Genomic DNA, 16,156 nt, shown 5'->3' on the forward strand with positions numbered 1-16,156 from the left:
GCCTACAAACTTTTGTCACCACTTCAACCATAGAAGCCGAGGTTTCTCGTTTTGAGGCTACATCTCAAGGTGTATGACTTAAGAATTTCATTTCAGGGTTTAGAATTATGAATTCTATTTCTAAGTCGTTAAAGGTTTATTGTGACAACTCATCTGTGGTCTTCCTGGCTAAGAACAATATGAGTGTGAGTCGAAGTAAACATATTGACACCAAATACTTGGCCATCAGGGAGCGTACTGAGGATAAGAAAGTGGTCATTGAGCATATAAGCACTGAGTTGATGGTTGTGATCCCTTGACTAAAGGCATGCCACCATTTAAGTTTAGGGATTTTGTTGAGAAAATGAGACTTGCGCCCACTTTGTAAAATTTGTATACATTCAGTTATTATATGAAATCCTTATAGCATTCAAATATTTTCCCATTATTGTATTGTGCACATATTTTGTTGAGAAAATATATATCTTTTGGGCCTGGAATAAATATAAGGTTTATCCATTAAGTTTTTTGTTACCACAAGAAATGCTTAGAGAACAAGTTATATTGTGATTACAGTAGATGCTACTCATATTAAGAGGATGTATCTCTATAGTTCATGTTTTTTTTTTCTTTGAGTGTGTACTTGCACCAAGTGGGAGAATGTAACCTTTTTCCATTAAGGCAAATAATTTGGTGCAAGTTATTATGGCCTTCAATGGCCATTATGTGGTGCCTTAATTAGAGATTGTAACGTTTCTGTTACAACCACTATAAAGCTTATATTGATTATATATAAGCTATATATATGTTGGGTCCCCCACTGTTCAGGTCATTGTCTTTGGACATATTATACACCATCCATATTGGACTTGTGATTCTGTGAATAAGTGGGAGACACTCTGCAGAACACTACTACTGCCAAGGCAATCCACAGCAACAACCAAAGCAATTCAAAGAACAACTATGGTCAGAGGTTAGTCCTATATGAATTGAATCAATATTCTTACATTCCTTTAATTTCTTACCTAATTCCCCCTCCAACCAAACGCCATATTAAGTTATACCCATGCTAAATTAAAGTATGAATGGTGATTTAATTAAATGAATTGTGGAAAAGTTAGACATAGGTATATGAAGTGACCTTTGTGACCATCAAGTGTACTAACGTGTAATATATTCATACTTTCATGGTTTACAAAGAAAATTAGTTAATTAAGCTAACAAGCAACCATGAAATTTTCGTTATAAAGCTCGTCTATTTATGTGAATTGAAGAGAATTCTAAGTGAATGCAAGAACAAGTTAATATCACACCTAACTTTTGTTGTCATGCAACATCCATAGTATGTATTTAATTTGGATAGGGTTAAACACAATAACAAATTAAATCCCAAATTCAACAATATTATCAACTAACTTCTTTTGTATATGTGCTCCCATATGGAAAGGGTGGGTTCGAGTCTCAGTGGAGATGATATTGACTCTTTAATGCTTCAGTAGGTTGAGAAAGTAGTTATGAACAAATACTACATTCTAACAGAGTCAGTAGTACTCAAAAAAAAAAAAAAAACTTCTTTTGTAGATAATAAAAATCTTTGCACGTACTATTATAATTATTTATTTACAAATTTTTGTTTATTCTTGAAAAACACTACTAAGCATTGTATCCATATATTGTTTTGATGGCTCGTTGCAACTAAGCAGCAACCTCATGGAGGCAAATGGAATGGTAAGTAGAACAATTTTGAATTTATCGGAACAAATGCAGAATAATCATGTTGTTTTGCCAAGCTATTTATTTGGATCAAATGATCTCGTATCAAACAGGCACACTTTCAGTAGGCGCTAACTTCAAGAAGATTATGAAAGGGGAGAACAAGAGGGAGATAGAATATTGAAAGAGACAAGATAGAGAGCATATAAAGAGAGACATAATTAAGAGGTAGGAGGTATAGAATGTAGCTAGGGAGAAATATAGAAAACATTATATAATTATTATGGTTCACATGTTCTCCTACACAATATATGGAGCCTATTATTTATAATATTGTATTCTTAAAGTCTAACTAATTCCAATATTGCATCATAAAATCTATGTTGCATCAGTTTGTGATAGGTGTTTAATTGTTCTACTTTTCTTGTGCATTAATTGGTCAATTTTGGTTTAGTATTGCATTAATTGTGTTTAAAGTTACCAATTATTGAATAAAGTTGTGGGATGAGATAATTGAGAGTAATATTGTGTTTTGAAGGTAAAAAGGACAATTTCAAGGGAAAATTAGAGCAAAAGGGAGCAAAATAGGATGAAAGTCAAAACGACACTGTCACGTAGGGATGCCGCGTGCGTAACGCAGCTCGTGAGGAACAGTTTCAGAAAGTCATTCTCTGCTAACACGAGTGAGCCTCACGACATGATAGAGGTTCGTGAGAGGAAAACATCTGTGAGGCATCTTCTACTATCATGCACAAGGCTTCATCATGACGTGTCAATGAGGCGTGAAGCAGTCTTCTACAAGGGGTGTTATGTTGTCACGATTGGCTATCATGATGTGAGAGGGCTCATCGTGACATGAATGTTCCTACAAGGTGATCAAAGTCATTATGAGGTGTCATCACGGCGTGACGTGTCTTGTGACACAACATTTCCCAACAAATATAAATAAGAGAAATTAGATTATATTTGGAGACTTTTTGACTTTTGACCTTTTTCCTTTAGACTTAGTTTGTTAATTAGTTATCTTCTCTGGTAGAATTCAACTACCAATTTCCTAGTTTAATTTTCATTCCTTAGAACCTATAATTTACTTTACATCAATTTCAATGCAAGTTCTATTTATATTCAACTTTCTTTACATTGTTAGGAGCAAGGATTGAAGACTTGGATTTGCAATTTCCTCTTCAAATAGATAAGTCATTCCACTTTTATTTCATTACAATTTTTTAATTTACTATTAATGTTTTGATCATATATTTTTGTTTTTGTTATGAAATACCTTTTTGATCTTGAATCCATTGCTATTTTCATTATGATCATGTGTTAATAATCTTCTTTGGAGGGAGATAGGGATGTAGATTAGGCTCATGGAGATGTGATCTTGAATTGGTTAATTAAGTAAGGGAGACGAGACTTGACTTTGATGATGTTAATTAACATGATTGAGTTTCGGTTAGGAAATGATTACCTAATCTAGACTCAAGGGGTTAATTAGTCTTACTTCATCTTTGAGAAAAGGTAAGTATGAAGTGTCAAGATCAAGGTGTTTGTTGAAATGTCTCTTAACCACGTATGAGTTGTGAGAATGTCTTTAAGTGTTTTAAGAGTATAGAATGGCCTTGAGAAAGACTTCCTCTTGGTCAAAATTCACCCGAAAAACAACAACTAGTAAGTTTATTAAGTGAAAATGTGCATTCATGTGTAAATAAGTATGCGCGAGTGTGCAAATTAGCCTATAGGTGTGCTTGCGTATAGTTAGTAGTATGCATGCCTCCACGAAGTTGTGTGTAAGTGTGATTCCGTTTGAGTTGCACACTGAAAAATACAGAGCTGCACACAATATATGATCTGCCCAAATAGTGAGTTGCACACGAGCAAATATTAAAGTGCACACATAGCAGCGGCGAAGAGGGTGGTGAGATGGAGAAGTCTTCAACTACTGCTGAACTTTACTTTATCTCAGTTGTATTAGGAGCGTGGGTTTCCACCGATGTTGTGATCGTCGGATTTCTGCTTGTCGAAGTCTACTTTTTCTGTCGATGTGGCCGCCAGAGTTCTTCGTCGAAGTCTTTGTTTTTGTCGTCTGCTAGAGGTCGATGTTGTTGGGTCCTTCGTCGGAGTCCATGTTTCCGTCAATGAGGCCGCTACTATTTAATGCTTTAGTGGAAAGGGAAGGAGACTAGTAACAGTTTAATCCCAAAATCTTATGGATTAGTGTGCAAGTGACATTCTAAATTGGAAAATACTATTTGGACTCTCAAATTCTACTCTCTACTTTTACTTTCTCACACAAAAGTGTGATGTTGACACTTTCTTTGAGACCCACAGGATGAAAATAACATATCATATCTTGTCACGTCAAGAAGTAAAAGTGATGGGAGTATAAAATGGGAGTCAATGTAGTAGAACTCTTCTAAATTTATCCCTAAGCTTGATTACTTAATTGAAATAGTGCACAAAAATCAGGGTTTGAAGTGTTTAAAAAATGTTTATTTTAAGCCTTAAATTTTCATATTCTAATGGTTAAGATTTGTCCATAGAGAGAGAAGTGTTCAAAGTTGCCAACATGGGTTAGTGCGCCTTTTGTTCTTGAAACGACTTTTCTTGAGGTACACTAATGATGATGATAAATTAGATCCTTGTACAAAAGAATAAATAAATTCGGGAAAAAAAATAAAAATGACAAATAACAAATAAAAAAATCTTAAAGTTGGGTTGCGTGAGAGTAACGCAGAAAGTTGAATACAGATTCTTAATGGACCCCAGCTTGTAGTGCCATTACTTTCCAATCTGTTCATTCAATTGACTGAAATCAGCATTCCAATTTGCAACAAAATATTACTCCGTATACAATAAATACATATATATTTCAAAAAAATAATATATATATATATATAATACCAAAAATTCAATATACCTATTTAAATTATTATTTTATCCCAAAATAAATGATCGAGTCTCTTAGTGACTTGGACATGTTTTCGTACCTAAATTGACGAGTTTGATTTTTGCCAGCATTCTTTTGATCTAGCCCTCTACACAAGATATTTCTAATGTGATTTACTACTCCTATGTAGTTTGAAAATAAACCAGAGACTTTATTAACTGAGATCATAAAACTAAATATTACAAATAAAATGAGAGTGAAAATCAACTATAAAAAGATACTCCCGATTAACATATATGCAGTCTGGAAAAGTGATATTTGTAAATAATAATTATTTTATTTATAAAGTATTACTCATCTTTCTATTTATAATAATAACCATGTTATCTTTTTAACATTATGAATTCTTTATATTTTAATTTTCTATTATTTATAAATATCATTTTATAGCGAAAGACATTGTGGTATAGTGGCACCTGATTTACACTCTTATATGGAATGGACTGTGTTTGAGTCTCAATCGCCTCTTTGTGCTTTAGTACTTTGAGAAAGTAGCGGGGTTGTAACAGAGTCCGTGCTACTCAAAAAATAAATAAATATCATTTGTTTACATTTTTATATATTAATACAAAAATTATTATCAAATATGTTATGAATTAATCCCATTTTATTACTTAAATTAACTTTTTATTTATTAACATATTTCTTTAATAATTTATGTAATTCTTAAATTTTTTTTATATTTAATAGAAGTTTTACATATATAAAATTTATACGGAGTATTATATTAAATATTATATAAAGTTAATAGTAAATATTTTAAGTAAAGTATTGTTATCTAAATAGAATACGGAGTATTAGAATATACAAAAGGAGTAGTACTCTAAAAAAAGTATTCTCTTTTTCTTTTCCGTATTTTATGTGCAAATATTACGGAGTATTAAATTAATATATTGTTGCAGCTTGGCTAATTCGTTCAAGCCGAGCTTTGCTTCACTAATGCGGATACGCCGACGTTTTATTTACTTTTTTCGTTTTGTGATGTTCAAGCCGACTCATCAGAGCCGATTCCTTCGGCGCCGGCTTCAGCAGTCAAGCCTTTTCCCATTACGCGGCGCCAAGTAATTGATTAGATCCGCAGCCACACACTAGAATTGGGTATTCCAACCACATAGTAAAATTGCCCACCTTTGAGGAGCGCTGCTTCATAAGAGGAGCTCCAACGCCCTTCTGCCACACACAGAAAGTCGGTTTCCTTCTCTGGTTGGCAAAGTCTCTCTTGGGTCCTAATTCAGTACAGCGAAAATGGTGAGTTCTTTGATTTCTTTCTTTAAAAAAAATCCATTTTTCTTTTCTGGGTACTGTGTTTTCTTGGGTTTTATTTGATTCCATGTGTGGGTTTAGTGCTTGATCTGTGTTCAAATGGGAATTGATGATCATCTGTGGCTTGAGATCTTTAAAAGGTTCAGAATTTCGGTTCTTGATTGTCTAAGCAGCTCATGCAATTCAATATTGTGAAACTCTTTTGTCGATGTGGGTTGAGCTGAGCTGGAGATTTAGGATTGTGTTGTGAGCATTACTGTAATGGATCTGAAGTTCTTGATGATTTGTACTTGATCCACTGTGTTCTTACAAAAAAAAGATCATGTTGTTGCTAATCTGAGATGGTACTGTTTGATATTTTGGATTTTTTTTTACTGATAGGAATTACTGATTGGGGATAATCCTGTATAGGAATAGTTGTGGATTGGAATATAGGTATTCAAATAATTTTATCTATGATTGTTACAGTGTCATAGGAGAAAGTGCTGTACCTTTTTATTGGCTTTTATTACTTGTATTTGTTGTTAAGATATATGATTGAACTTCCATAGGTGATGTATTGGCTGAAATTATTGTGGCATGTATGCATTTCTTTCTATGATCTTTCGGAGGGCCTTTAGGATTCTGTATTGGTTCATGTTGCCCCTAAATCTAGCTTATTCATTACTGATGGTGGTTGGGAGTAAGGTTTGACCAATGCATATGATGCTGGTTTGCTGATTGGACATAATTTTTGAATCCAATTGCTTGTCCACACAAAAGGTGAAATTCCCTCGCGCTCCCCCACACCTTGGCCCCACAATATAGTGGAGTGGTAAATCATGATGATTCAGCGGCCCAATAGTGCCCAATTGCTACTCATGTTTGTTTACTGCTTTTGACTGCTTAGAAAAATATCCGGGAGCTTCATCAATCTGGTTAATTGTATGAGATTTTGAATTGTCTTTACTTTTTTGATGGATTGGGATTAGAGATTCTTGAGTAAGTAGCCCATATTTTCTAAATTTGAACTGTTCTGAAGTTCTTGGGATGGTTATTGTTGGTGTTTCTCGGGGAAGTTTATGCAATCCATAGTTGTACGGTTCTTCTTACACTTCCATCTTTCAGGCTAATGCAGCTTCTGGGATGGCAGTGCACGATGACTGCAAGTTGAGGTTCTTGGAGCTGAAAGCAAAAAGAACGCACCGTTTTATTGTTTTCAAGATCGAGGAGAAGCAGAAGCAGGTCATAGTTGAGAAGGTTGGTGAGCCAGCGCAAAGCTACGAGGACTTCACCGCTAGCCTTCCCACTGATGAATGCCGATATGCAGTTTACGATTTTGATTTCGTGACAGCAGAGAACTGCCAGAAAAGCAAGATCTTCTTCATCGCATGGTACTCTTGTCGTTGGCAAATGTTTATTTAGTAAATTTATCTTCCTAGAGCTGCTCACATGTTTTCTTTTGTTGTCTAAGGTCGCCCGACACATCAAGGGTTAGGAGCAAGATGATATACGCGAGCTCCAAGGACAGATTCAAGAGGGAGCTCGACGGAATTCAAGTGGAACTCCAAGCCACCGACCCGACTGAAATGGGTCTCGATGTCATTAGAAGCCGCGCTAACTAGATGCAGCAGAGATCGATAGACTTCTGATAGACATTGTAAGGGAGAACTCACCTGCAGTCTTCTTTACTCGGTCAAATGTTTTTATGGTTTGTGAAAGGGAAAAACTTGGCTACCGATAGATAATATTTGATTGCCAAGGGCTACCATATGATCTTCTTCTATTTATTTTGAACAAAATTTGTGGTGTCTGGTATATGAGTTGATTTGTTGCCTCAAAATTCATTGTGTGTGCCTCACTAATAGTTTGATGCCTATGATCCATAATGTTAAAGAGCTTGCAAGGGGATAGATGCTACTTTTAGTTTCCCTTTTTTGCCTTTATAGTAGTTCATCTGATATTTCACCCTAGCTCTGTCTTGTGATCAGAAATATGAATATTTTGTTTTCTTGGAGTTAAGAGATGAAAGAATCATAGTGCCGTTATATTTGCCTTAATGTTGTCCCATGATGTTTTTGCAACTTACCTGTAAAATGTATGGGGTAGATGGAACTCATGATTCATACAAGGTTGTTTGTACATGAAGCGACTTCTTATGTGTAGTGAGTAAAAGTTTAACCTCTGTTGGTTAGTTGAGTCATAATGATTTATCTATCCACAAATTGTTGGGCCGGAGTGTGAGGGTGTTTGGGGTGGACGATTTCACTTTTTTTCAAAAGTATTTGGTACTTGTGGAGTTAAAGTATATTGCATGTTAAAACTTAAAAGTAGAATAAGAAGAATAGTTTTGAGCTTTTGGAAATGTGAGGAGGGAAACCTACGACCAAGAAAGCTAATGGTTGTTGGGAGTTGAACTTGTGACTTTATGATTATACTATTGGGAGTTGAACTTGTGACTTTATGATTACCAAGCTAACAGCTTGATCAAAGAACTTGTGACTTTATGATTACCAAGCTAACAGCTTGATCAATTTAGCTGGGTTGTTTCATTTGTGGTGGCTGGTGACTTTAATGATATGTTTTGACATACTGTTTGATATTTTTTGAAATATAATGTTGAATTTGTTAAGGAATTGTGGACTCTCTTGAATTCTAAATTGATGGTTAGAAATGCCTTAAGCAAGAAGTTTTTGAAAACTAATTTTAATAATCACACGATAATTGATGGTTGTCCAATGATGTAACAATATCATGGGATTCATCATATTTTATATAGGCTAAATTGAACATTACATGTACATTGATGAAACCATTATGGTTGTATCCATAATTGACAAATTATTCCTTTTGTGAAAAGATACTAAGAGCATTCATAGTGAGTTAACTTTATTTGAAATGGAATTTTTTTTTTTTTGGATGCATAAGCTAAGTAAGAAAAAGAATTAAAAGAAATAATAATAAATAATAAGAAAAGTGTAAGTGATCGCTCTTTCAAAAAAGAAAGTGTAAGTGATCGCTAGTTGAGGACCACTCACACGTGTTTAACTTCACATGTCTATAGCACAAATGTGTCAAAATATAATTATTGAAGTTCATGAGAAAGACATTTCGTGATAAACTCACATTTATCATTAGTGGAGTGTAGCATCTACATTGCATTTAATGTAGCCAAAAGGTGAGGGTTGCCCCCAAATGAACAGCTCGTAGAGTTGTAGATAAAAACATATGGAAAAGAAGGAAACTAATGTGCCAATACAAGGAAGGATCCTCTTCTCAATTATTGTTGTTGTTATGTAAATTATTGGCAAAAGGGTCAAATAGGCCCATGTACTATCATTGATTGTTCATCTAGCACCATGAACTAAAATATGGTCCATCTAGGTCATTATACTCCTAATTATTTTTCATGCATTTTTAGCATATTTCTAACAAGTAACCCATCTAATTTGATGACATGGAAAAATAAAATTAGAAAATATGATGACATGTTATTTATATGGATATTTTGGATGATTTCTACCATATTTCATTAATGAAAAAAATAATTTCTTGCAATGAAATAGGGTAGAAATCAAAATTGTTATATAAAATTTTAACTACATGAGTATATGTATAGCGGGGTATTCACTATCGTTCGGCAATGAGATTTCATGGAAATCGATATATGAAAATTAAATTATTTTTATAATAACTTAAGATATATTGTATTGGGTAAATTTTATTTTATTTTAAAAATAAATTAATATTTTTGGATTTTTGGATAATTGAATAACTTAAGATATTGTATTTTTGGATGATTTCTTGGAAAGAAATAGGGCAGAGATCAAAGTTGCTATATAAAGTTTCAACTACAGTGTACTGTGTATGTATAGCGGAGTGTACTGTATATGTATAGCGGGGTGTTCAGTGTCGTTCGACAATGAGATTCCATGAAAATTGATATATAAAAATTAAATTATTTTTTAAAAAATAATAAAATTTACCCAATATAATATCTTAAGTTATTATATTTAATTTTAATATATCGATTTTCATGTAATTTCATTACCGAACAACTTTGAATATCCCACTATACACACACAGTCGGGCAGTACACTGTAATTAAAACATTATATAACAACTTTGATTTCTACCATATTTCATTGCAAGAAATCATTTTCTTCATTAATAAAATAGGGTAAAATCATCCAAAATATTCATATAAATAACATGTCATCATTTTTTATTATTTTATTTTTTCATGTCAACAAATTAAATGGGTTACTTGTTAGAAATGGGCTAAAAATGCTAGATGAAAAATAATTAGGAGTATAATGACTTAGATGGACCATATTTTAGTTCATGGTGCTGGATGAACAATCAGTGTTAGTACATGGGTCTATTTGACCCTTTTGCCTAAATTATTGTATACTCCGTATAATTTTATTAATTTATGTCAAAAAATATCGTATATTTTTTTTTGTAGTTAGTATGTATTTTAGTCAAATTATGCCTTTATATATTAAGGAGTTTTAAGATTTTAGATGTTGTCAAAAATCAACAACGACGATAAGATGAATCAATTCTCTCAAACAAGGCCACTATTAACATGAAAGCTTAGGGATAATGTGTTGATGCTTGAGCTTTTTCAAGATACTATTAAGAGGATAGTTGGTAAATAAGAAAGATTGACAATTTAAAACGTAGAAAAGTTATTACCATGTTTAATATACATTTTAACTTGGAAAAGTTTAGATAAACTAAAAATCTTAAGTCAAGGATCCTTACTTAATTCTTTTTTCTTAAATGGTTGAAAATGTGTAAAATTTATACAACTACTTATTTGCCTTTTAGTAATGCTGAGTTGAAAACCTATCTTTAGGTTATTGATATACGCAATTTTCCTCTTTGCATCTCTCACACTCTCTTATTGTTGCACTCTTGCACCAAGCTAAAAACTTATTCACTCTCTCACAATTATTTATGATGTAAATTTTGTCTAACAATTGTTATTAAAGGTGCAAATTTGGTTGTTGAACTACGAATAACTAAGAGATTAGATCTAAACTATGATCATCATTGATTAATAAAAATGTCATTTTTCCCAACGATAGAATACATCACATGCCAAATCATTGATTAAACAATTAATAAAATAACTTGATTTGGTACCTTAAAACTCGTAAGGGGTTGCTTTGTTGCCGTTAAGATCCTACTTAACATGAACATGATTAATCTCCATAATTCCGTATACTATTATAATTAACTAGCTAGATTAATCTCGATATGGGTCTTAATTGATTGAATAGAAAAGTTTGTTCTTTTGGGTGTGGGTCTCAACAGCCAAACATGCTCGACTTACCTCATCATGTCCTAAGGAGTGAGTTTATAAAGCTTATGATTAGTTCGACGAGAGGTAGAATAATGTAAAAAAAAAAAAAAAAAAAAAAAAAAAAAAAAAAAAAAATAAATGTAATAGTCAATTTGACTAGCATCTTCCAAATAAAAAATAAAAGGAAAACAAAGGAATAAAAACGGTGGCCCATTTTTTTTATTTTTTATTTTATGGATGAATCAAAGTATTCCATGTCACCAAGGAGTAGAAAATGAAGTAATCAATAAAAGTATATATAGTATTACTCAAAATAAGAAGAGAAAAAGGGCCAAATAGGCAATTAAAATATATACCAAACTCTAATTGAGCCATCGAACCTAAAAAAAAATAAAAAAAATTAAACAACTCGACATCTAAAAGTCATCTAATTTATCAATAGAGTTAATTCCATTTTTGGTCCTAGATTTATATGTGGCGTTCCACTTTTAGTCCTTTTTTATCAAAACATTCACATTTGATCCTAGTATTATTGTGGCATGACCATTTTTGGTCCTCCGTCAACAAAATAGTTGAAGTGTCGTTAAATACAATGGTTTTTCAATCATTTTTATACAAAGTAAGTTGACCCCGCTATATTTTTATGTTTATTTTTTTGAAAAAATCTGTAATTGAAGACCGAAATGCCATTGTATTTAACGACATTTTAACAATTTTGTTGACAGAGGACCAAAAATGGCCATGCCACAATAATACTAGGACCAAATGTGGATGCTTTGATAAAAGAGGACTAAAAGTGGAATGCCACCTATAAATCTAGGACAAAAAATGGAATTAACTCTTATCAATATAACCAGTTGTTTCAGGTTCATGCAGGTTAAATAAGAGATGTTGGTATATGATGTAGACATACTTTCTTTATTTTATTGATTGCTGGCAGCATAAAATTTCATGAACCAATCAAAATTTAACTGGCATGAACCTAGAACAACTGGTTATATGAAAAAAAATTGATAATTTTTAAATGTTGAGTAATTTAATTAAATATTTTTTTAGTCCAAAATAGCTCAATTAGATTTTGATCTCTAGTTCAATGACATATTTAATAGGGAAAAGGGTCAAATACACCCTCCAACTCTATGTAAAAAGTTAATTAGGCACTCCAACTTTTGAAAGTTGCAATTAGACACATTAACATATGAATTTGGTGCATTAAGACCCAAAACCCTAATAGTGATCTGTAATAACAGGTCAATAATGCACCAGTAGAACTCCGGCAACATTTCGTCGAAGGTGACCAGTTCCACGGTTCGGCGACTGGCGGGCAGCAATTCCTGGGCAAAACTGGTTCTATAGCGAATTCAATTCGACGTTAAATCCCTTCACAACAAATTAATTACTACCTCCGTCCCAAAATGGTTGTCTGGTTCGTTTAATGAGGCTTGACTGAAGTAATTTTTAATCCAATTTTTCATATTATTAAGTTTAGCATTAATATATAAAATTTATATATTTAGAAACTACATTAAAATTACTATTAAACACAAAAAATTAAATTTAAAAATAATAAAAAATCACTAAAGAAAATAAGCAAAGAAGGGAGAGTTGGTTTGACCAATAAATAGTAAATAGGATAGGTAAAATGGGACAGAGGGAGTATATTTCATAATCTCAGCAACTTTTTCTTCGGCGGCATTGATTCTGGGTTGAGGAGGAATTTTCTGGTTTAGGCAGAAAATTCTCCGGTTGGCAGCTTCGTAACTCCAGCAAGGGCAATCTCTCCACCTGGGCAACACATTAAATCTGGCGTCCCTTCTTTTACATAGTATTTTTCCTTTATTCAATTGGTATGGATTTAGCTAATAGGTTGCTATTCAATTAGCAATTTTCGAATTGCTAACTTGCTGTGATGGTTACGAACAGAGCTTTTAATTTCATTTGGTGCTGTTGAGTAATTAGCTTAGTTTAATTTTGTAATTGTTCAAATGAATTGTATCTACGCCGCACTTGGAATCATCATGTTTGGCTGAATATATCGCCTTCTCCGGCGACTTGTTAGTTACGCCTTCGCCGGAGCTTCGCCGGAGCTTCGCCGGCGCATTATTAACCTGCTATTGCAAGTCACTATTAGGATTTTGGGTCTTGATGCACTAAATTAATATATTGATGTGTGTAATTGTAACTTTCAAAAGTTCGAAAGCCTAATTGACTTTTTACCTAAAGTTGGAGGGTGTATTCGACCCTTTTCCCTATTTAATATTTTTTTTCAATAAAAAAAAAAAAAAAAAAAAAAAGAAGAAGAAGAAGAAGAAGAAACAAACAAAGCAAAACGACAAATGGAGAAATTAAAGAATATGACGTAAAACCCTGGAGGGCTGACTTCGATTTTTCCGCTCTGCTTCTCTTAATTTTCTTCCCAAACTTCTCCATTTCAGCACCCATCAAAGTACTACCTTTTGATCACCTGCAATTGAATTCTTCTGTGTTGAACCTCAACAACCCTTCACTGTCCTCTACTGAATTCGCTGTATGGAGGTAAGCTAAATTTCTACCCAACTTTGATACTGTGCGCTACATGCTTGTTGAATTGCTCCAATGGGTATCTCATCATGCTTGGTAAAGGTTTTCCCTTCTACCATATCCTTAAACAATCGAAAGCTCATTCCTTTCAAATTATCTCAACGCCGTGAATTGTTTGTCCCAATCTCCGCCTCAAATTCCCCCTCTGCCGCCACAATTTCACTCCTTAAATCCAAACACCTCCCGCTGGACTTCGCTCGGAGGCACCTTCTCGACACCCTTCGTCGGGAGAGTGATGAAACCTCAGCTCTTAGCCTCTTTGAATGGGCTTTAGAGCAGCCTGAGTTCGAACCCAGTCGGCAGATTTGCGAGGAGATTCTTCGCAAGCTTGGAAACGCGGGGTCTTTTGGTGCGATGAGGCGAGTCTTGGATGATATGAAAGAGTCCAAGGTTGAGATTGGTGAAGGTACTTTCTTCATCTTTATTGAAAGATATGCCAAGTTTGAACTTTATGATGAGGCTATTGGTGTTCTTGATGTGATGGAACATGAGTTTGGTGTGAAACCAGGGATCTTTAGTTACAATTTAGTGTTAAATGTTCTTGTTGATGGGAATAAATTGAAGCTAGTTGAAGGTGTGCTTTCTAGGATGTTGAGTGAGGGTTCAAACCCAGATGTGGCAACTTTTAACATACTGATTAAATCCCTATGCAAAGCTCATAAAATTAGGGCTGCAATTTTGATGATGGAAGATATGCCTAGACACGGTTTATTGCCTGATGAGAAGACTTATAACACATTAATGTGGGGTTATATTGAGGATGGAGATTTAGAGGGTGCTTTGAGAATTAGGGACCGAATGCTAGCAGATAACTGCCCTCCAACCAATATAACGGTTAACGTTTTGATTCAAGGGTTCTGTAAAGAGGGTAGGATTGAAGAAGCTTCAAATTTTCTGCAAGAGATGTCTAGCCAGGGGTTCTGTCCTGACCATTATACCTTCAACACTTGGATAAACGGTTTGTTTAAAGCGGGACATGTTTGTCATGCTCTAGATATCTTGGATATGATGCTTCAAAAGGGTATTGATCCTAATTTAATTACCTACAACACTGTGATATCTGGGCTTTGTGAAGCGGGTGAAGTGAAGGAGGCCGTTAAGGTTCTCACTCAGATGATTTTGAGGGACTGTATACCCTATCGAGTCACATATAACACTGTCGTCAGCACGTTGTGTAAAGAGAACCAAGTGCAGCAAGCCATAGAACTTAGTTGTGTTTTTACAAGCATGGGGCTCTTACCTGATGTGTGTACTTTTAATTCTCTGATAAAAGGCCTCTGTTGGAGTAGCAATTTCGATAGCGCAATGGAATTGTTCCGAGAGATGAAGACTGAAGGGTTCCAACCAAATGTGTTCACTTATAACATTCTAATCGAATACGTTTTTGCAAAGAAGAAATTGAACGAAGCAATGGCCCTTTTGAAGGATATGGAATTAAATGGCTGTGTGAAAAACGTATTTACATATAATATATTGATGGATGGCTTCTGCAAGAACAATAGAATTAAAGAAGCTGGTGAAATATTTGATGAAATGGTACTGCAAGGGATCTCAAGGGACTTGGTGACTTATAACACCCTTATCGATGGTCTTTGTAAGGCCCAGAGAGTAGAGAAGGCGGCTCAGCTTATGGACCGGATGATAATGGAAGGATTGAAACCCGATACATACACATTCAACTCCATTCTTCATCCTTACTGCAGAACCGGTGATGTCAAGAAGGCGGTGGAGATAATGCAAACCATGACATTGAATGGCTGCGAACCAGATGCTTTTACTTACGCTACACTTATTCAGGGGCTCTGTAAATCAGGAAAAGTCGAGGTTGCTACTAGGTTGCTCATAACCATCCAGATGAAAGGGATGGTTATAGCACCGCAGACGTATAACCCTATAATCCAAACACTCTTCAGACAAAAGAGAACGAAAGAAGCCATGAAGCTCTTTAGGGAAATGGAGGAGAAAGCTGATCCTCCAGATTACGTATCTTATAAAACTGTTTTCCGGGGCCTTTGCTCTGCTGGACCCATTGATGAAGCCGTTAACTTTGCTGTGGAGATGATGGAGAAAGGATATATACCTGAGTTCTCTTTAATCTACAATTTGGCAGAAGGGCTGTTTTCTTTAGCTAGAGAGGAGACTTTAGCTAAGCTCATTGCGACGATCATTAAGAAAGCAGACTTCTCAGATAATCAGAAGGGTATGATCAAGGGTTTCCTTAAAATCTGTAAATTTCGAGATGCATTGGGCGCTCTTGGCCGTGTCTTAAATAGCCGTTCTCCCAAAGGGAGTTTTCTAAAGGGAAGATTGAGACATTGAGTTGTTGATTAGCAACAATCTGAAAGTCTGAAACTGTTTTTTTTTTTTTTTTTTGGGGGGGG

General features: G+C 34.3%; 2 protein-coding genes across 2 annotated transcripts in view; both read left to right on the top strand.

Moving 5' to 3' along the window:
- Window positions 1-5,745: 5,745 nt before the first annotated feature.
- Window positions 5,746-7,937, top strand: LOC116030018 (actin-depolymerizing factor 1). Its single transcript, XM_031272100.1, has 3 exons — window positions 5,746-5,887; window positions 7,010-7,275; window positions 7,356-7,937. The coding sequence occupies exons 1-3, from the start codon at window positions 5,885-5,887 to the stop codon at window positions 7,504-7,506; spliced, it is 420 nt and encodes a 139-aa protein (XP_031127960.1). The 5' UTR covers window positions 5,746-5,884; the 3' UTR covers window positions 7,507-7,937.
- Window positions 7,938-13,570: 5,633 nt separating this feature from the next.
- The window catches only part of LOC116029880 (pentatricopeptide repeat-containing protein At3g53700, chloroplastic-like), a 6,350-nt gene continuing 3,764 nt past the window's right edge, over window positions 13,571-16,156 (top strand). Inside the window, exon 1 of the mRNA XM_031271923.1 lies at window positions 13,571-16,088. Within this exon, the coding sequence (XP_031127783.1) occupies window positions 13,791-16,088 (2,298 nt within the window). The 5' untranslated portion in view covers window positions 13,571-13,790. The remainder of the gene's footprint in view (window positions 16,089-16,156) is intronic.

Source organism: Ipomoea triloba, chromosome 9 (genome assembly GCF_003576645.1).
Source record: "Ipomoea triloba cultivar NCNSP0323 chromosome 9, ASM357664v1".
NCBI lineage: Eukaryota > Viridiplantae > Streptophyta > Magnoliopsida > Solanales > Convolvulaceae > Ipomoea > Ipomoea triloba.